At 59.5% G+C, this 10367-nt stretch overlaps 1 protein-coding gene across 1 annotated transcript; it reads right to left on the bottom strand.

Moving 5' to 3' along the window:
- Positions 1-844: 844 nt before the first annotated feature.
- On the bottom strand, positions 845-2404 carry LOC308608860 (melanoma-associated antigen 10-like; the record flags this gene model as incomplete). The annotated part of the gene is made up of 4 exons (XM_081222184.1): positions 845-1480; positions 1562-1695; positions 1804-1949; positions 2376-2404. The coding sequence occupies 4 exons, from the start codon at positions 2402-2404 to the stop codon at positions 845-847; spliced, it is 945 nt and encodes a 314-aa protein (XP_081078310.1).
- Positions 2405-10367: the final 7963 nt, after the last annotated feature.

Here is a 10367-nt window from a genome sequence, read left to right on the forward strand (position 1 = left end):
CCTCCAGGGCCCGCTCCTGGAGCCCCACCACCTCGTCCCGTGTTGACTTGTTCTGTGGAAGTTAGGGGACGTCTCACCACATTCCTCATGTGACTGCGGCTCCTAGACCATCACTCTAGGTGCGGCTGTGTGCTGCTTTTCCTAGTGGCCCCACTACTAACACAGGCCCTTCCAGAGAGCAGAGGCTCCATGGAGGTCGGCGGAATAAACAAGCCAGTGAGCAGGGGGCTTATTGACTCAGATTAATTTTCAGCTATTTCTTAAGTGAACGATGCTAATCTGATATTTACACATACATATATGTATGCATATTAGTTTTGGAAAATGACAGATGAGAAGGCACAAGAAGTAAGAATTAACTAACTTGTACTTTTATTTCTCTTTTTCTTGACCTCATCAACTGCATTCTAAAGTTCTTTCTTATTTCCAAGAGATTCATATTCCAATGCCATGTTATCTTGTTCAGGGTCACAAAATAACATGGGAATCTTACAGTTTCCTTTACACAATAGCAAAACTCTTGTCGTTGAACCGAATTAGTGCAAATACATGTGTGATTAAAGTCATTCACAAACTTAGATACTGAAGCGCATTAAGCCTTCTTTTAAAAGGAACAATATTTGAAAAATACCTAAAGAAAACAGAGATGAAATTCCATGTCATCAGACACAACAGGAACCCAAAGATGCTGCACACCGGGTTCCCCCCTCTGGCCCGGGCCCTCACTGCTTAGAAGGCTGACCGCTCCCTCTTCAAACTCAGAGTGAAGGATCAGCCTCCCTTCCTGCCCCACGGGAGAAGCTGCTGGACGTGGGCCTGGAAGGAGCCTGGCTGCTGCTCTGGCTCAGGCTCCCTGTTCCTCATCGCTCACACCGTCTGCAGACAGGGATGGGAAGGACCTGGGGTCCCATCCAGTGGCCCTGAGCAGATACTCCAGGACCTGACACTTGCTGGCCTCCGCGAGGGCCCGGGGACCCCAGAGGAACTCGTAGCAGGCGGGGTCGCTGTGGGGCACCTGCCAGTACTCCATGTAACCCTCCTGCACCCACACATTGGTGAGCAGCTCCCTGACCTCACCATGGATACAGTGCCTCCTGCCAGCACACAGACCCTTGTTGTTAAGCAATCCCCAGACCTCCTCCGCAGGGGCGTGGTCACCGTATAGGGTGATGAGGCCCAGGAGCTGTACCAGGAAGCTGGCCTTGGGCATGCTCGACCCATTGCTCAGCACTGCATCACTGGTGAGGCCCAGGATGGGGACCAGGACGTAGGTGCGCTTGTGGAGGTGCACCACCTCCTTCACGGCCACACCAAACACCAGCTGCACGCACTCGCAAGCTTTGCTGAAGAGCATGGGGAAGTGGTCCTGATGGTCACGGAGGACCACGTTCAGTATCTCCGCCTTGGAGGTCAGGTCCTGGGTGCGACACTTCAGGAGCAGGAACGCCACCAGGTCAACCATCAGCACACGAAGTGCCTCCTGGGGCAACAACTCGACATAGGCGTCACCAGAGGAGGAGGAGGACGAGGAGGATGTGGCCTCCTCCTCCTCAGCCCCCACCAGCTGCTCCTCCACTGGGGCCTGAAGGTCTGCCTCAGGCTGGAAGAGCTCACTCATCTCGACCAGGGGCATGATGACTGGGGTCGGGCCGCCGACTGGAGTGTGGGCAGGGGTGACAGGTAGGGACCACGGACCTGGGGGAGAGAGGGGGTGTGAGCGGCATCGGTGGAGAAAGGCACCCTGGGCAGCTCTGACAAAAGTCACTTACAGGTCTCGTCTTCAGGGGTGCCCTCGGGCCTCACAGGGGCGCTCCTCCTGGGCGGCCTGTCCCCTGACAACCTGAAGTAGGAAGTGAGGGGGCTCCTCAGGGTGCAGCCAGCACGGCCCCAAGTTCTGGGGCTGGAACAGGATGGTGGGGTGAGTCGGGTGCTGTGGGTTCCCCTCTGTTCTGGGAGGGGGAGCCCCTGGGTACACACTCAGGGCACGCACCTCCCTTTGACTCCGGGCACTGCCTGCGCCTCCTCTGCTCTGTGGCCTGAGGACACGGTCCTCAGACTTGGGCCTTCGCCTCCCGGTTCCTGGAGCCCCTGTAAGAGGAATGGAGGAGGCACCTCTTGTGTAGATTGTGGCACAGCCCTGGGCCCCTAGGTGCTGGCAGGAGGCCTGGGCTGTACTCTGTGAGGTTCCCACTGTCCTGGCGTGGGTGTCCCCCTCTGTGCTCACTCAGGGCAGGGCCTCCCCTTCCCCCTGGCAGGGCCTGGGCCCTGCTGTCTGCTGTCTTGAGGCAAAATTCTCAAGACAAATTCCCTGCACTGAAAAGAAGTGAGGGGCCCCGAATACTGGCCACACCTGCGCACGGGCTAACAGTGGTCACAGGGGACAATCAAACTCCGTGGGGTCCATCTGTGCTGGGACGATGGCGGTCGGCTCAGTCTGCACCTTGACACCCTGCAGGGCCTGGGACAGCCCCCTCTGCTGACTGTGACCAATCTCCTTCAGCCAAGGCCTCACCTCCAGAAGACACCAGGAGAGGACGTGAGGGCCGTCAATGCTCCCACCTATTCTGGGACACCCACGGGTGACAAAAGAGGCAGGGCCGGCTGGGCTCCAAGTCCTCTGTGTGAGGAGGGGTCTCACCAGTGCTCACCACTCCCCCTGCCAGGCCTGAGGCCAGACCCACGGAGCAAGGCCCCCTGGCCGAGACCAGCTGTCTGGATGAGGAGGCTGATGTACGGGCCCTGCGGGGGTTTCCAGGGCTGGCTGGAGGGATTCCTGTGGGCTCCCTCTTTGTGGTGAGGGTGGGGTCCCCTCACCCCTCACTCAGGGTCTTCACCTTGACTCCTGGCGGCTCTGGGGCTCCTCCCGCTGCTGAGCAGATGTGCTCCCTAGATGCCCCGACGCCATCCTCCCACGCCGGGTCCCCCCTCCCCAGCAGGCTGCCCTGACCCCACGCAGGGTGCCCTCTGTTCTGGAAGGCTGCGTCCTCAGTCCGGCCCCAGGATCCTCGCCCCTATTCCCGTGGAGCCTGACCTGACCCCTGCTGACCGATTCCCCCTGAAGCCTGAGCCGCTCACCACCCCCAAGCACGGCGCAGCAGGAAGGCGCGTCATCCCAGCCTCCCTGCCCGGGCTCCCGTGGGGGACAGGGGACAGCCAGGCCCCTGGGGTCACTGCTCTCAGGGATCTGGGGACCTACAGCTCTCCATGAGGGCGGATCAGGCCTTTCCTGCCCTGGCTCATCCTGGGGCGCCTCACACACAGGCCCTCTCCACCCCCCGGGCCTGAGCCTCCTGACCCCTCAACCCAGACCCTCACCGGGTCCAACCTGCGAGGCTGCCCTTCGGGGGTGGCACCTGGAGCCAAAAGCCCAGGCCCCAGGGGCACAGCAGGGGTGGAGAGAGGCCCCGGGGTTCTGGAGTCCAAGTGCCGACCCTCCCTCAGGGTCTCCAACTAACGTCCCTGCAGGTCCAGGACTGGACCGTCTTCATCCAGACGCCGCTGCTCACACCAGCTCCCCATTCTCTCTAGGTCCCAGATGCAGAAGTTGGGACACACCTCGTGTGCTCATGCCACCCAGGGCCTCCCTGGCCTGGCAGCAGGGGCGGGTTTCAGTGGGGTCCCCTAAGTGCTCCCTCAGGGTGCTCACTCTCACTGTGGGCTCACGTGACTCTCCACCCTCCCCCCTGAGACCCTGCCCCTCATACCAGGTGCCCAGTCTCTGTGGGACCCAGATGAGGAAGTCAGGACAGGCTGCCACCTGTTCATCACGCCATGGGGCTTCCACAAGCTGAGGCCAGGGACAGATTTCTCCAAGACACACCACATTCCACCCACGTTCTCGGGTCCAGGATTCCCTCAGTCCTCCCTCAGGGTCCTCACCTTGACTCATGGTAGGACCCGGGATTCTCCACTCTCCCCAGTGGAGGCCCCGCCTCTGATCCCAGGACCACAGGCTCTCTGAGACCCGGATGTCAGGAAGTGCTGCATGTGCTCATCCCACCCTATGGCCTCCCAGGGCCAAATCTGTTCTGGGGTCTGGACTCCCCTCAGGCCTCCCTCAGGGCCCTCAACTTGACTCCACGCAGGACCTGGGATTCTCTCCTGTGCCTGCTTGAGACCCTGCCCCTTATACCCCCTCCCCAGCCTCTCTGAGACCCTGCCCCTTTTAACCCCTCCCCAGCCTCTCTGAGACCCCGCCCCTTATACCCCCTCCCCAGCCTCTCTGATACCCCGCCCTGTACTCCCCCTCCCCAGCGTCTCTGAAAACCTGAGACCCCGATTTCAGGAAGTGCTGCATGTGCTCATCCCGCCGTATGGCTTCCAAGGGCCAACTCTGTTCTGAGGTCCAGGTTCCCCGCAGTCCTCCCTCAGTTCTCTCACCTTGACTCCACGCAGGACCTGGGATTCTCTCCTGTGCCTACTTGAGACCCCGCCCCTTATAACCCCTCCCCCGCCTCTCTGAGACCCCGCACCTTATACCCCCTCCCCAGCCTCTCTGAGAACCCGCACCTTATACCCCCTCACCAGGGTCTCTGAGACCCGGATGTCAGGAAGTGCTGCATGGGGTCATCCCACCCTATCGCCTCCCCAGGGCCCCCTCTCTTCTGGGGTCCAGGGTCCACTCATTCCTCCCTCAGGTTCCTCACCTCGACTCCCGGCAGGTCCTGGGATTCTTCCCTCCGCCCTCTTTAGGCCCCGTCCCTTACACCAGGTCCCCAGTGTCTCTGAGACCTGGAGGCAGAAGTCAAAACTCCTTGCCAAGTGCTCATTCCGGCCCAGGACTGGCCAGGGCTGATGGCAGGGGCAGGGATCAGTGGGGTCCCCTCTGTCCTCCTTCAGAGTCCTCAGCCTGAGCCCTGGCAGGTCCGGGGATGCCCCCTGTGTTCACCCGAGGCTGGACCCTCACACCAAGGCTTTCACTGTCCCGAGACCCCCAGGGGGAATCTATGGACAACACATCAGGCCACCAAGCCCAGGGCTTCTCAGGGCTGAGATGATCCCACGGGGGTCCCTCAGCGCTCCCTCGGCTCCTCACCTTGACTCTCCGCTGGCGGCCCCTCATGCACAGACATCTGAGTGCCTCTCTCACCTCCCCACACGGGAGAGTCCTCCCCCGAGCACCCTCAGTGCCAGGGGCTCTCGGCTCTCGCACCCGAGACGCAGAGCCTACCCCTCGTGCCCCCGCCCACCCGGGAGCCCGAGCCCCCTTCCTGCCACGAGCATCCTCCCCCCCCACGCCCCGCCCCGCCCCGGCAGGAGCTCCCCTAACAACTACCGCACCCGCACCCAGGAGTCCTCCCCATCGACCCCCGCCTCAGCCAGGAGTGCCTCCCCCTTCCTCCCGCCACACGCAGCAGCCATTAGCCCTCCCCTCCCTTGTCAGCCCGTGGGGCGGGGGCCCACCCATCCCATCCTCCCCACCCCCCCAGCCAGTCGTCCTCTCCTCTGGCCCCCAAAGTCGGCCCCACCCACCCAGCAGGAAGCCCTCCGTTCCGGCCCCCACCACGCTTAGCCATTAGCCCCACCCTCTGCACCCCAACTCCAGAACGCCCCCCACCAGCCACCCCAGCAGCCAGCGGTCCTCCCCTCGGACCCGAACACCGGGGGACCCTTCCCTCAGCCCCCCTTCAGCCCGCTGCCCTCCGCCGCCGCTCCCCCACTCCCAACTGAGCAGCCTGTAGCCCTCCCCCCACCTCCACTCCTTCCCAGGGCCCCCGGTACCTGCGGAGTCCAGCCCCCGGCAAAGCCCCCGCCTGTCTCCTGACTTGCTCTGACCCTGTGGATGACTCCAGAGTCCCGCTCAGAAGGGGCTGAAGAGCTCGTCTCAGCAGTGCAGCCAGGAACTGTGCAGCCAACGGTCCCAGGCACTCAGTGCAAACGCCATGTGGATTTCCGGGTGCTCCCGGAAGCTCCAGGAAGATGAGGGAGAAAGTTCTAGACGTCTCTTTACAGAGAAAGTGGTTGGATGACAAGAGCACGTGAGGAGGCGCTTTGCTACGGAAGCAGCAGTAGCCATATGCGCACTGAGGGCCTGAGGTCCCAAGGTTTGGAGCCTCAGGAAGCAAAAGACACGCCCATTGGCCTTCCACCAATAGGAAGGCCTCCCTGCAAGGCTGTGGAGTTGGGGGAGCAAACTTGGCGATGCAGAGCCCATTGTGGCAAATAACTCAATTTGTCTTTACAGGTGGTTTTCTACTGTGATTGATAATGTCATAAACCTATAATGATTTCTTTTGTTTTTTTTAATTTTTGAATTTTATTTGATGTAATTTTTTATACAGCAGGTTCTTATTAGTTACCCATTTTGTACATATTAGTGTACATTTGTGAATCCCAATCTCCCAGTTCATCACACCACACCACCCCCACCCCCACCATTTTCCCACCTTGGTGTCCATATGTCTGTGCTCTACATCTGTGTCTCTATTTCTGCCCTGCAAACCGGTTCATCTGTACCATTTTTCTAGGTTCCACACATATGCATTAATATATGATATTTGTTTTTCTCTGACTTCCTTCACTCTGTATGACAGTCTCTAGATCCAGCCACGTCTCTACAAATGACCCAATTTCGTTCCTTTGTACAGCTGAGTAATAAAGCAATAGTAATAAAGCTCTTCTTTATATGGACTGATTTCTTGTCTAGTTGTATCAACTAGCCATCCTCTCACATGGCACAAGAGGATGAGGCAGCTGTCTGGGGTCTCTTATAAGGGAGCTAATCTCATCCATGAGGGCTCCCCCATCATGGGCTAATCTGTTCCCAGGGCCCCACCTCTAAATCCCATCCCTTTGGGGGTTAGAATTTCACAGGTGAATGAGGGGGAGAGGATTACAAATATTCAGTCTGTAGCACTGTCTGTCCAACTATTTTTGCTCCGATGTTCCCTTTTTCCTGCTCAGATAATCAAGTTTTTCATTTACATTTTCACTTCTCTGCTGCCTTTTCAGGCAATTATCAGTTTTCGCTAAAACTGTACAATTGACCTATGAAATGGAAGAAAAGCCCTCACCGTGTCTGGGTCTGCAAAGTGCCTACCCTACCCTCTCACTGGAGAGGTGTCCCATGGGTGCTGAGCAGGAAACCTACTCTGGACCCCCACCCTACCCCCCGCTCCACAGCCCTTTCCCTCCATTGCCCACAGCAGAGGCCACACTGTGCTGAAACTTTCAGGGAAATTTATTAAGAGAAACCATTGAACAGAGGGCATGATAACACAGAGAGGAACTTCTAACGGCCACCAGAGCCCACGGGTCCCGGCCCCCCACCCCAGGGTCCCCAACAAGGTGCCTCCGCTACATCCCACCTGGCTGCCCTCCCCATCCCCCCACAGTCTCCCTTCCTGAGGGCCCCGCGGGTGGCCTCTCGCCAGGAAGATGGGCACCGGCAATGCCCACGCCACCCATGGCCGCCGCTCACCCTCTGGCCCACATGCCCGGGGCCTGGCCCTGCCCTATGCTGGACACAGACAGCCCCACCTCAGGGCACACACCACTGAGCCGACGACGGTGTGTCCCGAGGAACAACGGGGTGGCCTTCAGCTGTACTGCTAATTACTTTCACATTTCCAAGTAAATTCCTGTTCCAATGCCACGTTATCTTGTTCACGATCACAATATAATATGGGAATCTTACAATTTGTTTTGCACAATTGCAAAACTCTTGTCGTTGAACCGAATTAGTGCAAATACATGTGTGATTAATGTCATTCACAAACTTAGATACTGAAGCTTATTAAGCCTTCTTTTAAGTGGAACAATATTTGACAAATTCCTAAAGAAAACAAAGATGACGTTCCATGTCATCAGACACAACAGGAACCCAAAGATGCTGCACACCGGGTTCCCCCCTCTGGCCCGGGCCCTCACTGCTTAGAAGGCTGACCGCGCCCTCTTCGAACTCAGAGTGAAGGATCAGCCTCCCTTCCTGCCCCACGGGAGAAGCTGCTGGACGTGGGCCTGGAAGGAGCCTGGCTGCTGCTCTGGCTCAGGCTCCCTGTTCCTCATCGCTCACACCGTCTGCAGACAGGGATGGGAAGGACCTGGGATCCCATGCATTGACCCCGAGCAGATACTCCAGGACCTGCCACTTGCTGGTCTCTGTGTGGGCCCGGGGACCCCAGAGGAACTTGTAGCAGGTGGGGTCGCTGTGGGGAAGCTTCCGGTACTCCACGTAGCCCTCCTGCACCCACACTTTGGTGAGGAGCTCCCTGGGCTCCCCATAGATGTAGTGCTCCCTCCCAGCACACACCCCAGTCTTGCTAAGTGCCCCCCAGACCTCCTCCTCAGGGGCAACAAAGTCATCCTCCAGGAGGATCAGGCCCAGGAGCAGCACCAGGACGCCGGTCTTGGGCATGCTCGGCCTGTCACTCAGCATCCCATTGTAGGTGAGGCCCAGGAGCTGGGATTCTAGCCATAGCACACCTGAGACCGGCCCCTTATACCTGTTCCTAAGCCTCTCTGAGACCTGGATACGTAAGTCAGCACTCGCTGCCAAGTGCTCAGCCCGCCTCAGGGCCTCCCAGGGCTGAAGGCAGGGAAGGGTATAAGGGTCAGGGTCTCACAGAGACTGCGGAGCAGTTGTAAGGGGCGGGGTCTCAGGCGGGCACAGGAGAGAATTCCAGGTCCTGCGTGGAGTCAAGTTGAGAGCACTGAGGGAGGACTGCAGGGAACCTGGACCTCAGAACAGAGTTGGCCCTTGGAAGCCATATGGCGGGATGAGCACATGCAGCACTTCCTGAAATCAGGGTCTCAGGTTCTCAGAGACGCTGGGGAGGGGGAGTACAGGGCGGGGTCTCAGAGAGGCTGGGGAGGGGGTATAAGGGGCGGGGTCTCTGGTGGGCACAGAAGAGAATCCCAGGTCTTGCGTGGAGTCAAGGTGACGGCCCTGAGGGAGGACTGAGGGCAGCCTGGACCCCAGAACAGAGCTGGCCCTGGGAGGCCATAGGGTGGGATGAACACAGCAGCACATCCTGACATCCGGGCCTCAGAGAAGCTGGGGACTTGGGATAAGGGGCAGGGTCTCATGAGGGCAGAGGGTAAAATGTCAGGTCCCTGGTGGACTAAGGTTAGAGCCCTTAGGCAGGACTGAGGGGACCCTGAGAGAGGACAAAAAGGACCCACCAGATCCCCGCCCTTGCAGGTGGCCGTGGGAGGCCCCGGGGCGGGATGAGCACAGTAGGCCTGTCCTGACGTCCTGACGTCCGGGTCTCTGAGAGACTGGCGCCCTGGTAGAAGGAGCAGGAACTCACACTGGCAGACGGGACAATCTCAGGCCCTGCCCAGAGTCCAGCCTGCACGTGAGGAAGCAAGGATTGAGGACGTTAGACCCCAACACAGGGAGGGATGCTTTGCCCTTCCATGGGGGCCTTGGAGGCGCCAGAGCACGGTCAGCAGATGAGATGTTTCCTGACTTCTGGCTCAGGGTCCTCGGGAGGTCAGGTGTTTGGTGTGAGGGGTGAGGCTTCAGGTCCGCAGAGGGTGGACTCCCAGGACCCTGAGGGCGGACTTAGCAGACCCCCAGCCCTGGTACAGGGGCCTCCACAGAAACCTGCCCCTGTGGTCAGTGCTGGAAGCCTAGACAGGACGTTACGAGGGGGTGAGGACCCAGGATGTCCCCATCCTAGGACCCTCGGGAGGCCCTGGACAGGTGCAGCCACATGTGGGTCCCCCTCGCTGCTTTCTGTTCAGACTCGGGGTCTTGTTCTGAGTTTCCCCTCTGGCTCACAAAGGGGAGAGTCCAGGCCCTTAAGGGGAACAGTGAGCACTACGAGCAAGCCCCGAGGAGACCACCCACCCCAGAACTCAGAACTGGGGGGATCTCACAGAGTCCAGCCCATCCCTCCTACCAGCACCGAGGGGCCCAGGGCTGTGCCACAATGTACACAAGAGGTGCCTCCTCCATTCCTCTTACAGGGGCTCCAGGAATCGGGAGGCGAAGGCCCAAGTCTGAGGACCGTGTCCTCAGGCCACAGAGCAGAGGAGGCCCAGGCAGTGCCAGGAGTCAAAGGGAGGTGTGTACCCTGAGTGTGTACCCAGGCGCTCCCCCTCCCAGAACAGAGGGGACCCCACAACACCCGAGTCACCCCACCGTCCTGTCCAGCCCCAGAACCTGGGGCCGTGTTGGCTGCACCCTGAGGAGCCCCCTCACTTCCTTCTTCAGGTTGGCAGGGGACAGGCCACCCAGGAGGAGCGCCCCTGTGAGGCCCGAGGGCACCCCTGAAGACGAGACCTGTAAGTGACTTGTCAGAGCTGCCCATGGTGCCTTTCTCCGCCGATGCCACTCACACGCCCTCTCTCCCCCAGGTCCGTGGTCCCTACCTGTCACCCCTGCCCACACTCCAGTCGGCGGCCCGACCCCAGTCATC

This window comes from Mesoplodon bidens (assembly GCF_964165515.1).
Source record: "Mesoplodon bidens genome assembly, chromosome: X".
In the NCBI taxonomy this organism is placed as follows: Eukaryota; Metazoa; Chordata; class Mammalia; order Artiodactyla; family Ziphiidae; genus Mesoplodon; species Mesoplodon bidens.